This window comes from Polyergus mexicanus, unplaced genomic scaffold, assembly GCF_030449975.1.
Source record: "Polyergus mexicanus isolate NDT 795.1 unplaced genomic scaffold, iyPolMexi1.0 SCAF_13, whole genome shotgun sequence".
NCBI lineage: Eukaryota > Metazoa > Arthropoda > Insecta > Hymenoptera > Formicidae > Polyergus > Polyergus mexicanus.
This window is the reverse complement of record NW_027223333.1, coordinates 6,025,243-6,047,085: the sequence shown is the minus strand read 5'-3', so window position 1 is coordinate 6,047,085 and position 21,843 is coordinate 6,025,243. Positions and strand designations below refer to the sequence as shown.

The 21,843-nt window shown below is 34.1% G+C and overlaps 1 protein-coding gene across 6 annotated transcripts in view; it reads left to right on the top strand.

Moving 5' to 3' along the window:
* Pde9 (phosphodiesterase 9) overlaps positions 1-19,947 on the top strand; it is a 132,528-nt gene extending 112,581 nt beyond the window's left edge. For all 6 annotated transcript variants that reach the window (XM_070306531.1, XM_070306532.1, XM_070306530.1 and 3 more), the window contains 4 exons: positions 12,307-12,544; positions 13,308-13,694; positions 13,785-14,036; positions 14,185-19,947. In XM_070306531.1, the coding sequence (XP_070162632.1) occupies positions 12,307-12,544; positions 13,308-13,694; positions 13,785-14,036; positions 14,185-15,978 (2,671 nt within the window). In that variant the 3' untranslated portion in view covers positions 15,979-19,947. The remainder of the gene's footprint in view (positions 1-12,306; positions 12,545-13,307; positions 13,695-13,784; positions 14,037-14,184) is intronic.
* The last annotated feature ends 1,896 nt before the right edge of the window (positions 19,948-21,843 follow it).

The following is a 21,843-nucleotide window of genomic DNA, read 5'->3' as shown; positions in this document are numbered from 1 at the left end:
TCTGTACTTTTGTTCGCAAGAGAAATTATATCCTTCTTGATTGCATTATGTTTGTACTCTATATATAAAATATATAATAATTACATAATAAAGTATATAATACAAAAAAAAAAAAAGGCGCGCATATGAGATGGGATAACGGAAATTCGATAATTTCTTATTTTTTTACGTATCTTTTCGCGAGGGGAGACAAGTTCGTGTTTATCAGCGAGACAATGTTAAAAGAATCGACGAGACGTTTATCCCCGATGTGTAGATCCTCTCCTAATACCGATATTACGTGGGCAGGATCGGCAATGAGGCGCTTTCGCGCGGGATGTTCGATCGAAATGCCAATAGGCCATTGTGTTGGATAAGCGGCCGTCAGCGGCCGCGATGATTAAGCGGCTACGATAATGCTATCTATTAAGCAGCAATATGCCGCTGTTTCCAGTTACATTGTTGTACAACGGCGGCTTGATCGACTCGACTCCGAAGATATAATAACGAGTTTGCCGTGTTCCCCATGTCATTGTGATAAAATGTCGATACGCAACGCGTGTCGATCGTTGATTGCGTGCGCAGATAGCAAAAACGCGATCCGACCTCGGAGATTGATTAGTAGCCGGGGAGAAAAAGTTGTTTAACTCGGTACGAGAGGTTGATGGTTTCGTCGCTGTAGGATGTTACTTGCACCGCGTTTTTTCATGCACAAGCAAGAAATTTTTATATTTGCCGTACGCCCGATTAAAAAGTTTTAATCAAGACACGACGTAATGCCGATAATAATTTAATTAATATTGATTATTTGTTATATTTGTATTTTCACGATTGACCGACAAGTTTTAAAGGAGATATTGTAACAATTAAATATTAATTATTAATTAGTGAGAAATTATATAATTAAATTAATTATTAATTATTAATTTTTTACTGGTGAAGAATCTCTAGATGTACAACGAGTTAATATTTATTTCCGTTTAAATACGATCATGTAGCCGTTGCAATTTATTTATTATAAAACGAATGAGAGATATGGATAAACTATAATGATGATAAAAAGCCATATTGCAATCGTTATTGAAATATCCTCAATTGAACTTCATAGTCAATAAAGCGTCCACATCGGTGGCTTAATTTTCCGCATTGTCAAAGATCAAAGGATGTGTGCAAAATTAATTACGTAGCGATGTAGAAAGTATAGAGAATTTGCGAGGAACGATTATATTGGTGAATTAGGGATAAACAATTTGGATAGAATAAAATATCGATTATATCGTGTACCGAAATATCGGAGGAATTGCGATTGTCGGGAATAAAATATCGATCAACAATTCCTGTTTTAAAGCCACAAAAGAGATAACAAATCGATCAGCAATTTAACTTCACGTGAAATCGACACGCAAACAGTCACGTTCCTGGATATCTCAATCTCTTTTTTCTTCTTTCCCTTTCCTCTTTTCCGATTTGCGTATATTAAACGCGAATATGTATTTGTATGTATTACGCTCCTCTTTTTAACGAAATTTTTTTTCAATTCAAAATGAATTCGCATTCATCCCTTGTTATTTCTTGAATAAAAATTGCATACGACGTGAAACACGTTCGATAAAATATGAATTTTGCAACCACAGACTTTAGAGACATACGGGATATTTTAGCATGAGTTTTATTGCGAGGTGTATATATATATAAAGTAGATAGATATAAAAGAACTTTTTTAATTTGGCGGATTTAAATGAAAATTTCGCGATTTGCGATTAAGGATTTCCCGTACCTCTCGTCGCGCGCAGAGAATATCACATTTACACTCGATATTATGAGACAATCGAGAGTGGCGAAACACTTAATAACAGACGGAAGACGAATGAATCCTAAAAGTTGATTGATCGATTCATCTACGATGTTACGAGTGCGATCTAATGAATTTTTTTCTAAGGACAATGTCTATTTTTGCGGAAGATCACCACTGACACTGTCGCGGCAATAAATCTTAGATAAGACTGATATATCGATTTTGTGCCGCTTAAAATGAACGAGTTGTTAAATCACATCTGCGCGATGTGAGCGATATTGCGATACTACGATTGAGAACCGATACAATGATTTGTTGATTTGTTTTGTGTTACGAGAAAAATTATAATATAGGTATTTATTTGTTGAAAAATCATGAAATAATGATATTATAGCGAGAACATGAATATAATGCTATAATTTCTTGCATCTCCACTATCTTTATTCATAAGATTATTATAAAATAAGAGTATAATATTGATAAAGATAACCCTTTAAAGATTTTCGAAAGAAATAAGAGATATTTTTTTATTGTCTTATAATATAAGAGCAATAATTTTTAATATTAAACGATTGTGTATCTCAGATGTTCATCAGCTGATTAGTGATTTTGAGAATGCAGAGCAGATTGTTTGAGCGTAAAAAGATAGCTGTTTTATACGACATTATTGAGCACACTCGTATAAACATATACGAATGAAATAACACAGAGAAATAACGCGAGAGAAATTCAGATATACGCAGTAGTAAAAGCCGTCGCAGACCAGACGCACATCGATGCCGAATCGATTCTAATATTAAAGTCGCTTTATATTGATTATTGAGATTGCTTGAATCTAAATTGACATTGGCACACGTAGTACCATCGCGTATGACCGTCTGGTTCTAAATTTTACTTAACTATAACGTGTGTACATCTTGTATAAACACAAGATGACATCTAACACGCAAGTAGCGCTAAATAAACGACACGTAGCTATTATTATTGCCGCATTTCCTTCGAGCTAGGCTAATCGCAAACCGAAATAACGTTTATTACGTTAATAGCATATTTTACAATATTGCTTCTTAATATTACACGTAGATTAACACAGTAAAAAAGTTCACAGATGCGTGAACGTACGTTCGACGAAATAATCGTTACTTTTAGCAATATAAAACTCATACAAATTGTTAGATAATTACTGAAGCGTTAATAAATCTCGACGGAAATTCCGATATTAAATTTTGCGAGAATCGTAATAGAAACAATTAAATTGTTTATACCTTATGAATTCATAAATAATCGACGAGCGTGCTTTACATCTCCAATTACACGAGTTATTTATATAACAATGTACTTGCCGAGATATATCTTCAGATTATCAATTTAATTATAATTAACCTCATACGCGCATCTTTTTCTGAATTCTCCATTTAAATTTATTCAATATTTCAATTTTTTAATTTACAGATAAAATGTTATTTGTCAAAACAATATTTCTAATTGCGTAAATTTAAATCGTAGTTTTTCTCTCTCTTTCTACAAAAATAACTCTGTGTGTTAATACATATATAAATTTTTCAATTATATAAATATTTTTAGTGAATTTTAATTCTTTTTTTCGTAGAAAGCGTTTTTGGAAAAATTTTAAATTACATAATTATATATATTATGTCTGTTAATTGCACACACACACACACACACACACACACACTTTATTAAAAAAAATTAAAAATTAAGTATGTATTACAGTGAGCGCATTATTTGCTGTATTTTCGTAAAAAAAAATTTAATTTTTTATATATATGACATTATATATATATATATATATATTGTATATATGTACACTTTATTTTTAAGTCAGAAAAGAAATAAATTTAATGTGAATAATAAGTTTGAAATTTCCTATTAAATTTTTCGGAGAATAAATGAGATTAATGGCGCATCCTCTTGAATCATCATAATTCACTTTTTTAATGCATTCTCCATGTTTATGAAAAAGATAAGAAACGATTATATAAATGACAATAGAACGCAATTTATCTTGTGTCAAAGTAAAAAAAAAAAAAAAAAAAACCGGCATGCTGTATTCGAACAATGACGTTTTTTGTATTCTATCCTCTTATCAAAACGTATAAGTATTCGTGAGAGTGTTAAAGCGAAGAAAATAAATTCTCACAAGTGTTGCAAATCGTAGAATTTCGCGGAACTGTATTCTTATTATATTCTATAAATCTTAATAATAAAAATATATATAAAAAGTATATACTTCTCATTCTGATTAATCTATCACGCTTCTTTGCAACATCGAGAAGTTGAAAGAATAGCGTCTGATTTCACATGCGTCCCAGGTATTCCGTGAATGAAAACAAAATGAACAGGAAACGGCGTGCGTCATATTACGGAATAGGAAGCTTTTCCGGTGTATTTTTCGCGAATCATTGGGAAATGTAGGCACACGACTGTGGAAAGACAACGAAACGCAAGACGGCAGAGCTTCTCGGGTCTTAAAATAGGGAATATACGCGCGTAATCGACATTATTGGAATGCCACAGAATGCGATTGATATCTAACTTGCACGATCACTATCTTTTTATACATCTTCTTTGTCTGATTCATGAAATACGCGATCCCGCGATTGTCGAAACTATTGAATATTAAAATGCTAGATTCGTGCACGTTTTGTTTAAAAGACGAATAAAAAAGAAAAAAAAAAAGAGTAAACGGTTCGACTTGTTATTATTAGAGATGACAAAAAAAAATATTTGAAATAGAAAATAAGAACGTTTTTCTTTTCTTAATTAATATGAGATAGGAATGATTAACTTTGATGTTAATTAAAATTCTATATGAAATAGTATTATATATAAAATATATAAGAAGAAATAAAATAGTCAATTTTATGAATTAAAAATAAATATTTTACGAGTAATATTTCTAATATTTTTTATCCGAATTAATGTTTATCTCTTTTTTTTCATTTTTATGCTTAAAATATATAATTAATTATTATACAATTCGTATAATATTTAATTATAATTTATGATATTAATATAGCGTTGAAAGGGAATGACAGAGATAATTTCAATAAGCTTCTTCGAGCGGGAATATTATTGCGAACATTCGTGCTCGGATTTCTATTTAATTACGATTTTACACTCGATTGCAACGTGTCTGCTTATTCGAAGATATGAGAGCTCATTTCGCGCAGCAAAAATAACATGTCGATTTTGGGACGACTATGTGTGCGCGAGGATCCGGGTCGAGCGACTTTAATCAAACGACAGTCTGCTCGAGTGATTTCATCTGTTTATTTGTATCTCGCGATTATATCATCAGTTTACTTTATAATCCATCTCTCTTTCGTTTCAAATTCCTGTGGATGCCGTATTAAAATTTTACACTTTACGTTCTGTTCATCGCGTAATTTGCAATTAAGTATTTATCGCGAACATATCGTATATTCATCGCGATTCGCGATCTATGTAGCGAGATTATTAATTCTCGGTATATATCCGGCAATTTTTAACTCGCAACGTACAATCGTAAACGGTGAACATTCGAATGGTATTTCGCGAACGATGACGGCGATGCAAAAATTTAGCGAGCGAATTTCTTCACTTCTCTGCGCTTGAATGCTTACTTGCAGACAATCCACGGTGTCTAATTAAACGAACGTCAAATCGTCCAAGAAGAAACCTATAAGCACGTAGACAATTAATTAATTTCACTCGAGATTGCAATATGCGATTGCGTTTGCAAATCGCGAATAATGTAAGATGTAATATCGCTTCTCTAACGTGTTTATTCTATTACAGAGGAATTAATTTATTTTATAAATTATTCTGTCGAAATTTTATATGATTTATTGATGATTATCATATTCGTTTTCTTTCGTGAGAAAGCGCTTTTACAATTTATGATTAATTTCGAATTATGTGTGATTCAAATATTATTATGGCAGCAATGTGTAAAATTTAATTATTCAATAATTTTAATTGTTCTCTATTAAATATCTTAAAATCTATTACGAGCCAAACGAAAGCTTATTTCTGTGAAGGGCGTTAGATTGCTGATATTATTCTGTTACACGCTAGAATAATTAAGCTATTGTGCAGTTGTACTTATAATATTGCAATAACAATTTCTGATAACACTCATATGGAGTTGATCCACCATACATATTAATTGATAGATCGTGTTGGCGAAACCGGAAGAGCAACAGTCTGATTAACAAACCCACGCGAATTGTATTGCAAATATTTGGTGATATTTGGCTTTTCTGCAATATAAACGTACAAAAGTACATTGACGGTTCGTAATGAAAACTTGGGTTTTTGATCCGTCCAGCGGGGGAGCGGGGGGGGGGGGAAGGAGAGAGAAAATTGGCCCGTCAGTAAAGCGAAGATCAAAGATGACACTTCGACCTTTCTCGTTATGATGTCAGGCTTCTTGCACGTAAGCAGACATGCTGTCGAGAGTTGTCCTTTACGTCGCTTGTCTGTCCGTCAAAATGTCTCGTCTCGTCTCGGCAACGTCTGACTCGCTCGAGGGTGCGTTTGCAAACGCAATTAAATACAAAATGTATTTACGTGACGACTAATCGACTCGATAAAACTCGATCTTTCGCGTTGCAAGATCGCGGATTAATTTCGCGGAGATGAAAACGTTTGGTTGTCATTTGATGGAGTCAGCATCGTTCTGTGAAATTCACCCTCCCTTGTCTTCAAATTTTGCAGAGCGAAGATTCGCAAAGAGGTGTAAGAGATTTCGACGATAATTGTTTATTAATGTTTATCAAAACGTTAATTTAAAAAATCGATGATTTGCAGATAAAAAAATGAAATTATATATATATATCTCTATCGTTTAATTTCTCGTTAAAAGAATTCAATTTGGAAGTTAAATTTAAGCATAAAAATGAGAAAAAAGAGAAAGAAAAGAGAAAAAATTATAAAATAAAAATAAACCAATCATCGGATATATACCGTTGACATTTAACTGCGATGAAGCTTTTCAAAATTTTCATGTTTGCGACTGGATAAAACAGCTGTTTGTATTTTATCCTCTTAAAAAATTCTCTAAGGGGACATTGAATCATTGTATTAAAATTATTTCGTTACGTAAAATCTGGAGTTTTTTATATGGTCCTCAGGAAGTATAATAAGTACGTGAATGAATAAGACTGTAGATATGTGGATTTTTTAAAGCTTCTTAACGCGCGCGCGTGTTTTCATGTATTAATATGGGGCAAGCTTTGAGTGCTATAAAGAGAGACCCCGAAGAACTTCAACTTTTCACCCTCGCGAACGTTCTTTATGTCGGAGAAGTTTATGGAGCACGTCGCATCGTTTCAAGACGTATTAAGCGTATCGTCAGCGAAGAAATCAGAAAGATCTTTGTAATATCTTTAGTAACAACTTTCAACATTTCTCTGTACAGTTCTCTGTTTGAAAGTTTTTTATATTTAGAAAAATTATACTTTTTGTTGTTTGTTTCTCTAGTTTTAACTTGATGACTTTGAAAATTGTTTCTTAACTTAAGCCACCGCTTACAAAAGGATGACCAAACAGCAAATTATAAATTTAAAATCCTTCATTCTTGTATTATACATTCCTCTCTCTCTCTCTCTCTCTCTCTCTTTCTTTTAAATCCTTTCAGTCATGAAGAAGTTTTCCGTTTTCTGATTGTATCATAATTTTTATTTGATGACTGTACGCGAGTAAAGTGCGCGAGAAATAAATGATTTTTAATGAAAAATGTTAAACGGAACAATTACATGGCTTGAACGGGGTGTTTCTCTGCATATGCATCGCGCATATTTTATGCCTTTATACATGTATGTATTTTTTTCGTGTGTAATTTTCTCCTTTATATTCATAGGGCGCGTGACGTAAGCGTGAAGCGATATACTTATGGCTCGAGGTAGGGGGATATATTTTAAAAATCTCACGCTTCAGGAGCACTTACATGATCTCGAGATTAATTCGCGTATGTGGCGCGTAATCCGTTTATCGTCCGACTAGGATGTCTGACGGAAACAGTGTCAAAATAAATGTAATAATGAGCATAATGATTGATAATGGGCACGAATCGAATGGACAATGCAGTTAAATGTCATTATATGATGTCACGTGTTGTAAACTTTGGTCCAGAAACTTTCGCGTCTCGATGATACGGCGTTAAACTTTTGTATTAGACTTCCGTGATTTATCGCCGCTCTCGCGGGAGAAAGTTTTTCTCCGGAGGAAAATTTTTTAACAAATCGGGCTTCGAGAGGCGATCTCGGGAGGTAATTCCGGAAATCTTCCGGGGATCTCTCGCGTCAAGAAGTTCGGCGGCTTAAGTGGTCTAATCCTATTTCGTTCCGCAGTACCATATTCTTATGTAGATGCATTCGAGTGAGAGTCTGACGTAATATTCCGAGTACCCCAAGGGGTGTTATGTGTGTTCCCTGTGTCCTCTACATTATCCTACTGTAAGGTCGATAGCATTTTATTTCGAGGATGGGCGAAATTATATATAAATTAATAAAATATAGACATATGGTATTCTTACGATTTTCTTTCGAATTAAATTATTTTTTATTCTCAAATTGATTTTTTTTTTTCAATTGTGCTTAACTATTATTTAATCGTCTATTGATAATATTATTTAATGGTAAAAATGGCATAATTTTGTGTATTACTGTTCTTAATTCACGAAATTATTTTTTTTTATCAAAAATCTCGTACGCATGCGAATAAAATCAATGGAATGGAAGAACGGTTAGAAAGCTTTCCTCCGATTGTTTCTACTTCCGTACAAGATTGCATCGTTATGCAAATTCGCACACAGTTTAAACGGCATTCGCATCGGGACGCGTTTCTGTATCTTCCCAAAGGAGTCACCCGCAGCTATTCGACACAGTACATTAAGTCAGACTGCCGTTTACCGTAATTTACCGGCGATGCTAGCTTCCGAACGATTAGGGCCCCGCGATAGCGGGGAGGAGTCTGAGACTGTCGCTTCCGGCCAAGGTTTCCGCGTCGCTTGAAGTGAGGCTGCAAGAAATCATAATCGCTTTCTCTTTTCCGCGCTTTCTTACGGCACAATTTTTTTTTTTTCCCCAAAATATATTTGAGACAGAGTCCGACCATTGGGTTTCGAAATTGTCTCTTGGACGGGAAGAAAGTGAAATCTTGCATGGGAAAAAATCTCTTCTGCATGTTTAATCAACAAGAATCCTCTCTTCCTGGTCAGATACATGTCGCGATATATCTCGCGATTTCCAATGCATCCGTTATAGTGTTCTATAAACTTTTTTATAACTTTCTTTTTTACTTGGAAAGAAAAGTGAAGTTTTCGTTACATCACATGCGATATTATAACGGGTGCGATGATAGATGCGTTTGCTGGACGCGGTAAGAGAGTAGGATACCCATTTCCGATGCTAACAATCTAAACAATCTAGGAAATGGAGGGTCAACCTTTTATCGTGCGCGAAAATCGGGTTAAGTCGTTCTAATCAACTCGTCAATACGATACATATATGACATGGTATTGTATAAGTCAACTACACATTATCGGTAACATGATATGAGATTGACTGGACAAGAGAAGGGAACCAAACGAATATGATCTCAACTGCTTTTATCGGTCAATCGACCGAACTCTAATCGATTTGGATCGAGCGACTTTTTTTTAATTGGAAAGTTAATTAATCATAATCAGGCTGATAATTGCTACTTGTTTGTAGACAATGGTTCTAAGAACAGCATCGTGCCATTATCTGCCGATTCGAGTTTTGTCGCGCGAATACTATAATGTATAAAAAATACTACATGTATAAAAAATGTCAAAAGATCATATATATCAATTGATTTATTGTTGCTCCGAAATTTTATATTCAAAATATTGAACGCGCTTTATGAAATAATTCCGTGCCAAATAATCTATTTTTCTCCATTTCTGATTATTAATAAATTGATTGAATAATAAATATGATTTATTAATTAATTGATTAAAAAAATATGATAAATAATAAACTGGTTGACATATAACGGTTTTCCATTACCTTAATTATCCGATATAGCGGTTTATGTTTCATTCTACGCTCTATATAGTAATTGTGTTTTTTGTGTTTCTTGCGTTACTTGAATTTTCAGAGATTCGTATATTTTATTCCGCTTTTTTAATCCTAAAATGATAACGATAATTGAATTATATATCGGCGAGAAAAATTTAAAGCGCGATGCAATTACGCCTTGAGAAACAACATCGCTTTATACGTGAGACGAAATAAAATCTATAAAGCACTGGATCTCGAGATCTCGCGAATGATTGCATCATTTATTTCGAATTATAATTACAATCAACATGCTTACATCAAGATTATATCAGAAATCAGATTGCGGTTCCAATTCTAGAGATATTTTAATCGAAAGTACGTTTGACATAAGCATTTTCTTCGGGTAAGCTACTTGATCGAAGAAGAGTCGAAGAAGAGAATTATCAACGAAGATGCGAATGAAAAGTGAAAAAAAAAAAAAAAACAAGCAAAGATTTAAGACTTAAGAAAATTTCCGTAGTAGACACACAACAAACACCTCTATTTACTTTCGCTCGCTTCCGTTCGTCATTTTATTTATCGTCCCCTTCGGCGGTGGTTATTCGACCTCTGGTCGCGTTACCGCAAAACGCTATTAAGCTACCGTTATCTAGGTAATAAGGGCCTTTAGTCGCGCGCTTAAGGCGCTTACAATGACGGGCGCGTCACAAAGCGCGCGTTAACCGCGATTCGATATGCCGGTTAAACGTGGATTGCCAATTAACGGTCGTCAGTAAATAAACGTTCTCGTCTTCCGGTAAAGATCTCCTTCGCAGGATCGAAAAAAAAAATCGCATAAGATGCTCTTACGGGACATCTTCTACAGTGAACGGTGAAAAGTATCGCATCACCTCCAAAAAATACACAAAACGCAAATAAAAACAAGTAAATGATTTTTTATCTTTCTCCCTATGAGCTGTTTCGCTCATGTTCATAAAATTATCAAAGCATAAAATAACAATAATAAAATATAATTTGATAAATGGATATCTTTAGTTAATTATAACATATTTATATTTATTTTTGTTCATTAAAGTAACGACTTTCTTGTTTCTACAAGTGATGCAATATTTTTATGACCGATAGTGTGTAGTTTCTATTACAAACTTTATTTTAACATAATGAATTTTGATTTGAATATTGTTTTAATAATGTTATTTTTATCCTTTCTTTGATAAAAGAAATCAATTTTTCTAAATCGCTATTTGTTCTTCACTGTTTTGTTCACATAAAAATCAGAAAAAAGGAACTTATTGACAGGATATTGAATAAAATCGATGAATTTTTATATTTTAATATATCTAATATAAATGTTCTGTGCGAAGTCATTTTACATTACAACCATTAAAATAATTTGATTGATAATTCTAATCAATATTATAATCAAACGATACTTGTCAGGCGCGAGATATAAATATATAATTATTTAAATATTATATTATTCGAAAACATATAGTACAATATATATGTAATTATATGTATATTTATATCGCCATCGCACGTGCTATTTGGATTTACAAGCGGTCCGATCTCGGGTGAATTTAATGAGTTTGTACAGCGAGCCGATTATATTATCGCTGAAATTATGACTTGAAGTATAAAATTGCGTAATCATGCACTTCGCTAAATACTTAATCATGAATGACGATATGTACTGACAGAATACGTACCGTCGCGATGGCAGCAAATCGATATCCGCGTCCGATACAATCCTGATCGTCCCGACGTAGGTCAGGCCGATGTTGATTTAGTCGAATGCGAGCAGATAACCCATTATCTGTCAAAGTATCGAAGAGCCGCTGGCCGAGGCACTTCATCAAACTGACGTATTAATCTGATTAATCCCTGCGCGCCAATTGTCGACGCCAGGGTAAAGTTTCGCGCTATAATTTACACTCGAATACTTGCCTTCGCGTCAAATAGACCAACTTTAACACAATCTTTTAACTATAAGGAGGAAACGAGAATATTTTGTGCTAAAGAAGATTTTAGAATCTCTACTTTTTTTTTCTTTTTCGAATAAAAAAGATAAAGAGATATTTAACGATTCATGAGTCTCTTATCTTTACTTCAATTGATTTAACTTGAAGCATTTTTTTGAATGTGTGGTCAAGCGAGATAAAGAATAGTTCTATTGACGACGTAAAATTTTTTTTCAAAATGATAAAAAAAAATTAATAGAGGTTATAAAATTAGTTAGAAATAGCGAGCGATTTTTCTTTCACATTTAATAATCGTCAGTGGATAGAATTATTGAGATCTTTTTTTACCAGTGTTACTTTTCCATAATTATTCCATTTGACGGTAGAACATTTAATTATTTTATTACAGTCTATGCTGCGCGCATGTTTTAATTCATTACTAAATTAATTATGCTAGAAAGCTCGATACTTACAAATATCAAAACTACCGATCTGCAGAGAAAAGGAATTATAAATATCGCTTTATATTGTTTTTCAGCGACGTAACAATCTCGTCGAATGTCCGCGAATGGCTACGCTCGCCAGCCTTCGACGCGCGACAATGGGAAGATGAAGAGCTGCTATTGATGTTGCAGACCATGTTCGTCGATCTTGACCTGCCTGAAAAGTTCAACATTCCCTTGCCGATTCTGAGGAACTTCCTTTACGAGGTCTACAATAATTACAACGAGGTGCCGTTTCATAATTTCAGGCATTGCTTCTGCGTGGCGCAAATGGTAAGTATCTAAGTTTTTCTATTATTTGAACTTTTATGTGATCGTTCGAGAAGAGACGAATGGAGAGAACCAATAGTGCAACGTATTAGTAGTAGTCTATTTTAATACTCGCCGATGAAAATATTTATTATTATAATTATAGGAAGAAAACGAGAATCTTTTGTTCGTTGAAAAAGATTCTAGTATTCTGCCCTTTTTCTTTATTTTTTTCAAGCGAAATAAGCATATATCAACGTAAATCGAATTTCAGTTATCGATTATTATCGAGATATGAGCGTTCAATATCTTGGTGTATTATAAGAAATTTTATCTGTATTACAATCTAAAAAAATTACACATTGTAATATTTTTGTAGAGATATGTAGTCAACCTTGGGTTGTGAAACGTCAGCAATTTTTTTTTTCATTAAATATATAATACTCTGTTAAATTGTAGATAGTGTTTACAATGACAAATACATACACGTTATGTACTCTTTCGCTGTTTTTGCGTCTTTAAAAAATATATTTTAATTTAATTAGCCATAGCACACACAATATGGATATGTTTTAATTAACATAATTAAATAACAAAGTATATTTGTGTTTCTTGTGGGATCACTCTGTATAATGACATGGATTTAAACGTAACGAAAATTAACAATAACGTAAATTAAATTTTTCTTTTTATAATTGATCGAAATATGCATCCATGGCAAAATATTTTTTTAGCTGTAGATCGAAAAAAAAGTCATATTGATTCAGCGTTAATTGATTGTGTCCAGATGTACGCGATAGCCTGGGCGGTGGATCTTCCGTCGAAAATCGGCGACCTCGAGGTTCTCATATTGATCGTCTCCTGCATCTGTCACGATCTCGATCATCCGGGCTACAACAATATCTATCAGATAAATGCGCGGACTGAACTAGCATTGCGTTACAACGATATCTCGCCTTTGGAGAATCATCATTGTTCCGTGGCGTTTCGGGTCCTGGAGGCACCCGAGTGCAACATTCTCGCGTCCTTGGACAATCTTACCTATAGAATAGTGCGTGAGGGCATTATACGATGCATCCTAGCGACCGACATGGCCCGGCACAACGAGATCCTCGGCCAGTTCACCGATATCATTCCTGAATTTGATTATACCAACAGAGCACACATAAATCTGGTAAATACGCCGACTAATGGAGTTAGTAAGTTAGTTGTTAATTTAATCGAATAAAACATTAAATAATCAATGCAATTACGTATTTTGCAGCTATCCATGATCCTTATCAAGGTGGCCGACATAAGTAACGAGGCGCGTCCGATGGAAGTCGCGGAACCGTGGCTGGATAAGTTACTTCAAGAGTTCTTCAAGCAGAGCGACGCGGAGAAACTCGAGGGTCTTCCGGTTACGCCATTCATGGATCGTGACAAGGTGACCAAACCATCGTCCCAGGTTAGCTTCATCGGCCTAGTTCTTCTCCCCCTCTTCGAAGCTCTCGGCGAACTTCTTCCCGAGCTACAGGTATTCCGTGTTCTTTTTTGTACGTGGATTAATTTATTCGTGTTTGCAATGAAATGGATTGGCAACCATTCTCGCATAAAACCTTCGAAAATTAATATCGGTTTTTTGCATGAAAAGATCTTTATATACACGAAATTTTGCTTTCCAGAAACTCATAGTTCAACCCGTCAGGGAAGCTCTGGAGTACTATCGCAGACTGAACGAAGCTGCCAAAGACGAACGTCATCATCGGAAAAGTGTGATAGATGTCGGGGAATCAGGCATATCCAACGCGCAGAGCGGTGTTGGCAGCTCGTCCGCCATTATCAAATCCACGTCGTCGCACAGCATGCGTTCAAAGCGATCCGCCACGACAATCCACTCGCGCTCGCGCTCTACCGACGACGATATTACGGAGAACTTGACGATGGAGGAGATGGAAAATGTTGGGAGCTCTGATCCGGAGACCGCCACGGAAGTAGAGATCAGCGAGAAGACGCTCAAGTTCAAGATTTCCACCGAAGGCACGCTGGCCGGACCGATTACCGGTCGGAAGAGTTGCCCCAGCAGCCGTAAGGGTAGCCGGGAGAAATCCTCGTTAGATTATCATAATCAAGATCTAATCAAGGCCGTTCGGGAACACGAGCGCGAGAGGAGACGCAGCAGTAGGGGCGAAAATCTCGGTAGCGATCTCAGTTCGCCGGTCAGTGCGAGATCCGAAGGTATTCTCGAGGAAATTGAGAAGGAGACGACGACATTTCTAGTCGCTAAAGTTGAAGGCAGAGCGCCAGAGGGAAACGGTAATATCGTCGTGGCAGAGGCCCACTCGCAATCGAGAAACAATGTGAAGAAGGCCGGCAATGTCATAGAGAATGTTCAGGAAATCCGATCTAGTCGTAAGGATGCGCACGGCAGTCGAGAATCAATCAATCTGCGATGTTGCTGCGACGACAGAACTGGGTCGAATAATCACAAGTCTTTATTCTCACGGCTGAGAAACTTTACGGATCGTCTAAGCAGCAGTTTTGATTCTAAGGATTCGCCCAGTCCAAAACCAAAGCACGCGTCTAAGATGCTCACTAAGAGCAACTCGGTGAGCAGCGGTTCCGCCGCGACTTCGAGGAGACACAACAATTCTTTATTCATCTGTAAACGCTGCAACCTTGTTAAGTCTTCTATTAAGGACAGCAGCAAAGCTATTGCAACTGTAGTAGAGTTATCGTCGGTTGACAAACGAGCGATGACTCTGCCCAAGGTTCGCAAATCCACAGACAGCAAGAACAAAAGCTGGCGGACGGTGTTCACTAAAGAAAAGAGATCGTCCACTTCTTTGGAAGCTTTGCCGGCAGCCGGCTCGTTTTCCAAGCACCGTAGAAACTTATCGAATCCCGAGGGCAAGTCTCAGAGTATGAAGGAAGTGAAAAGATATCGACAAGGTCTGGACATCGAGTTTCAAGAGATCGATGTACATCCGAAGAAACGGCAGCAGCCTGAAATCATAGTCAATCCCGATGATACCTCATGCGACATTGAAGAAGATCTTGGCAAAGTGGAGATTAGGAGAAGCTCAGCCAGTATGGAGGACATTTCTAAGATGGCAAAGCAGGCGGAAGCGGTCATACTGGGTTCGCTGAATTCCAAGGCGGAGGAACGTCCGCACACCGGTAGTCTGGATTCGATGCTCTGCAAGGAGGTGTCTAAATCACGAAAGAAGCATTCCACTGTGTTCGCGTCGCCCGCCACGACCAAAAAATCTTCGCCCGGTCTATTCTCGCGATTCAAATCCGGTATGAGCATTGACAGTACCCGGAGCAACAGCAACAGCGATTCTCTGCACGATCACAGTTCGCAAAGCGGCTGGATATCCTCGTTGACGGCCAGTTTTCGGCCAAAGAGGCATCCGAATGAAACGCCGTTGTCGCCGCATCCACCGAGGTCGCCCAGCAGAGAAGAGATCAAGTGATACGTCCTGGCGGTCGAGGATCCCTCTGAGAAGAAGCTCGGGCTTCGCGGTTGGTGGCCCGAAAACCTGTTCTGCTGCAACAGTTAGGACTCGAATGGAAAAAGTTTGAGTCTAGTTTAGGCTCAGAAATATCCAGGAATGTCTGTGGCATTGTAATACAAGAGAAATTAGTAAAATAATTGTCAAGAAAATTTTTGAAGAGATTTAATTTTTTAACACATGGATTATCGTATTTCTCATTGAGGTATTAATTATCGGTACCGATTAATAACTGCAATGTGTAGACATGAAACTCCGATCAAATGCGGTGATATTTATTAAATATATGTCGCGACATAAAAAGTAGAATGAATTCTTACGATTAATTCGTGATAATTAATGTCACATCGCAAAATGTGCGCGTGTAATATAGGAGAATAAAATCTATCCCCGTATAATTAAAAGCAGTCAATTGCGAACAAACGTAATATTTGCTCGAGTAAACGATTTATTGAAAAATAAAAAACAAAAAACATTACATATTTAATATATAATTTCCGATTAAATTGAATTCTTTTTAATCGAATTTTTTTTGCGGAGGGATCCTCATATGACCATGATTTTATGCTATCAACTTTGACTGTTTTATATCATAATGATGCGAAGTCGCGAGGGTCAAAATATTTTATTTGCGAGGGACACCTACGGCCTGTGGAAAACGAAGATGTGTGTGTATATATATATATATATATATATATATATATATATATATATATGCTGTATACATAGACTATTTTATTTATTGTCTAATTCTAATTGAAGAGTAGCCTAACAAGTGAAATCATTAATGTTGTTCGTTACTATACATACATACATATATAAATATACGCAGTGTATACAAAGACAAAAATATAACGCATCTCTACTAGAAGCAAGTGGATAGTTTTAAGTAGAAGAGACAAACACAAATAGATATGTAAGCGTGGCTCGTGTATCGATGTGCGATTAAGTTTCGGGGACTGTATCAAGGATGTGAGGTAAGAAAATCTTGTAAAGACCATTTTTTAAATATTTTAAGAATAATCTTATTTTTTAAAGCAACGCTCTCAAAAGTTTTTAGAGATATTATTTTCTGAGAAAGCTACTTTTAAAAGAGAAACTTACTTTTTTCTCAAGATACTTCTCGAGGTACGTGGTTATTCTCGAATTATTCTGAGATATTCTCGAGAATCCTAGAATATTTTCAGATTATTTTCACTTTCCGAGAAAATTGTCATTTCATATCAGTAGTTGCAATGGCGAAATAAGAAAAAGCAGGGGATTTATTAAATTTATTAAGTATGTTTCTCATTGATTTCTCCATAACTCGGAAAGCACTAGAAAAATTGTTTCGCGAATCATTTTTTGTCTCTCTAATCGTGTTATTGAAACGTTATTCAGTTTGGAAAATGATTTATTAAACTTGATTGATTGAATTGAGGAAAAGAGATCTGTTTAAAGTTTCTTGAATAGCTTAATAAAATGATTTTAGTATTTTTTTAAACATCATATCCCAAAAAAATATATAAAATTGATAACAGAAATATAATCGATCGGTTTTTTTCAATTATATATCGACTTTATCTACTCTGTTATTGTTTAAAAATTTAGATATGTAATTTTGTGGCTTATTGATATACATACACACACGATATATGCATAACACGCGTAAATACAATTATTTTTATACGAGAGAGAGACTTTCTGCTCTACATTTTTTTAGATATTTATATTTTTGTATTTTATCATATACATACAATTGCATTTATATGATAATTAAAAAAATCGCATGTGTGCCGAGTTCTAGTCTTATATTATTGTTTTTAGACCAATTATTGTTTAAAAATTCAGATATGTAATTTAGTGGCGTAAAAGTTGATTTTAAGCTGATTTTAATTTGGGCAACAGTCTCCGCGAAAACCCTCGACATGTGTGTGAACGAGTGACATTTACATATACATATACATTTACTTGACTGATTATTTGACTAACGAATTTTTATTTCTCTCTCTCTCTCTCTCTCTCTCTCTCTCTCTCTCTCTCTCTTCGTGTCGTAGAATCAATAATCGTCGATTAAATCAAGTGGAACTTGATGTGCATGTGTGACGATACGAACGAAAAAATTAAGTCCACGCGTAAAGTTGTCTAAAACATATAATTTTAACAAATAAAAGAAAAGATAAAAAATTGCGTTAATTTCATGATCTTTTTTATTCGGTAAATTTCTGCTGTCGAGACGTAAAGTTGAATGATAAAATGTATATATAGAATAGAATAATTATCTTTCAAGTAGAACATATAAACCTCCTGTGAGAGAAAAACTTTCCTTGAAATTGAGACTTGAATTAGTATACTCGTTTTCCTGAAAGAAAGTTGTTGTTAAGAAAAGGAAAGGAAAAATATTAAGGAAAAAGAAATGGAACGAATAGAAAAATGCATATATATTGTATATGCGAATGAGGGAATTGTACCAGTGTATGTATAGAGAGCAACGCATATTATAATAATAATGATAAATAATCAAGTTCTCTCCTCGATGTGAATGAAAGAAGGCATTTGATTTTGATTCTCTTCTCGAATCAGGACCACTATAATTAATCATACAATACAAATCTATCGTATTTAGAGATTTTGATCCTAATCAGATTTTACGCTTATAACGAATTCTAGAATAATTGCAAACTCTGTAATTGATAATATTAACGAAAAAATGATCAAACTGCTATACGTTCTTTATTGAAGCGCATAAATTAAACTTCGAACGGATCAAGCGTTTATTAGAAAACTTGTATCACGACCAAAGCAGAATATTCTTAAGACTTTACACATCTTAGAGAAAATCAAATGCACTTTTTTCTTTTCGTATCGCTCACTCTTTGTGCCTGATTGTTACTAATGTTCAAGACTAATGTTGAAGAAAGGTATTCATATGACTAATTTTACAACTTTTTAATTATATAAGCTAATACATTCTATTGTTTATTCAATTATTGTTTCAAAAACTTTACGTACAAAAATGATAAAACTTTATCAAATTAAAATTGTTATTAAATTGAAGATTTTATGGTATAGAACGCGAAGAAATTAAATTATCTTGAGTCTGACAATTAGTTTGGTATCTATTTATCATTTTTTTATGAAATAAATGAGATTATTAGCGTTATATATGTATATATATATTTTTTTTTCTTAGAAACTTTTTTCAAACTTTCAAGAGTGCCAGGGTATGAATACTTTTTTCCAAAACTAGTCGTGTGTGTGTGTGTGTGTTGTGTTTGCAATTTCTTACCTACTATCTCTTAACTATCTATCAAAATCTTGATTAAAAGATGATCAATTTTCAACGGTCTTCGGAGAGTTTCGCGAGAGATAAACTAGAAAATCTATTTATATGAAAATTCAAAGTTCCATATAGTCGCGAAATAAAATTCGACTTGTAAGATCGTCGAAATATTGATTTTCACTTTTCGTGGTATCTAACCAGTAGATACCCTCCACAATTGCGTAATAAAAAAATAGATAAGAAATAAATAAATAAAATGAAGCGGAACACAGAATTGGGCCAATCGAGCCGTAGCGTACGGCTATCGTTTTACTCGTCAATTGAATCTTTAGTCTCCTTAGAATTTTTCTTGTATTCCAATTATCGTCGTTAATTATTGGGAGAAAATACAATCGACTCAATCGTATAATTAATTCTCGCCTCTCTCTCTCTCTCTCTCTTTCTTTCTCTCTCTTTCTTTTTCATGCTAACATTGAAGATAAGCGATGTTAATCACGCTTGGTTTTATCTATTCTCATATCTTTTTACCGAAATACATGACAACCTATTATGCTTATCCAAAGTTACCAAATATCTAAAATCCATTTTAGAACGAATATTAACATTTACGAAAAAATATTACAATATGAAAGAGAACTTGTTTCACTTCAGAGGAAATGTATTGTTTCCTCCCGTGTGTTTTGTTCTTATATATATATATATATATATATATATATATTCAATGAAAAATGAGACGGCAGAGATGTCGATAAAAAATAAATTTGCTTTGCTATTTTATTATTAAAATATATTTTTATAATATTGTGCAATTATAATAAACGGCAAAATAAACTACTCGAAAAAAAGAAATTATTAGAACGCTATATAATCGTGTTACATGATAATTCAAAGAATAATCTACGACGTGTGGTATGAGATTCTTTATTTGGAATCTCTTTAATAGAACAATATCGAGTTTTCGATAATTATTAATTGTAATTATCGCGCTCGTAAAATGTAATTGCCGTAATTGACGTACGAGATGTTCTGAAAATGCGTAAATTGCCTAAATTTTGATGCATCTAAGTGGAAATATTATAAAGCTATGTTAATATGTAGCTACTCTAACATTCTTCAATTGTGATTAACATAATTTTTTTAAACAAACCGCTTATATATCGTATAGCGATCGGAAATTCTATTATATGAAACTTTTCGATATTTCTTGTTTCTCGTAAACTTGTATAAATCAGATTATCACGTTGGGGTGATTTTGTATTTATAAGGTCTGTTCTCTCCGTCTCTCGCCGTCCCTCTCTCATGAATTGTTAAATTAAAATCATTGATCATCAAGCGAAGAAAAATGGAAGTCAATCATGATGCTTGCGTCGATTGTCATTAGACTAATATTACACGAAATTCGTTCATAATTTGAATGCTTTCGTGCGTAATTTAAATGATATCTCGTATATACCTACAGATATACATATAATGTATATACATATCTGTATTTATATATACATAAGATGCGATATAAGAAATGGATCATCCTGTATATAGCTGTTTGTATTAATCTGTGTGTGTGTGTGTCTATATATATATATATATTATATATACACGTACATACATATAAATGCAAGCAAGAGTATAATTATATAAATAAAAAATAAATATATTTACCTGATATATATACACATACAAAAGGAAGAATAAAAATACAGTTAATGCTCGCGGGCGAGCGAGTTACTATCGCGATGTTATAATAATATTATCAATAATATGATATTACACACACAATGTATTGTGCGCGCTGAGAAATATGCATAATTATTATGTGTGCAAAGAGATATTTATCCACGGTGTGAAAGTTTTACGTATATATTGCGAGAGGTGTACTAATTTGTCGCTGTTCAGTGACGGCGTATTTATTTTCACCCTGATCGTCGGGGATATTTATTTCGCAGCTAACGTGAGAAACAGATCCAACTACAATTGTATTCCACTAGAAATAACTCGATTTAATGTCATCTTTTTCGACGTTTTGAAGAAGAGTAGAATAATAGAGATTAACACACGAAAAATCGATATTTTTGCGTTTTCCTAATAATTCGAGTTCTCTTCTTTACCGCTCTCGTTTTTATGCAGTGATGTAAAATTGTATTTTAAAATAAAATATTTATTTCTTTGTAATAAAACTGGATTTTTTTTTTTTTATTTAATAATAGATATTCACATCTTTCTATTTTCACATTTTTCTATTTTCTATTTTGAAAAAAAAATGTAAAATTCTATGGTTATTTATAATTGTTAAACTTATATTTAATATAATAATATTTAATATAATTATTCTGATCGCAAAAGCACATCGATGAGAAAGAAAATACAAACCAGTTTTTTCACTTTTATTAAAGACTTCGTTTGCACATGTAAGCCTTGTGATATTATCAAGTTATATATATATATATATATATATATATATATATATATATATATATAATAGATGTATTGTGAGATAGGATCAAAGGTGTTAAATGTGAAAAAGAACATTATCAGAGCTGCTTATGTATACGATCATTACGGCGCAT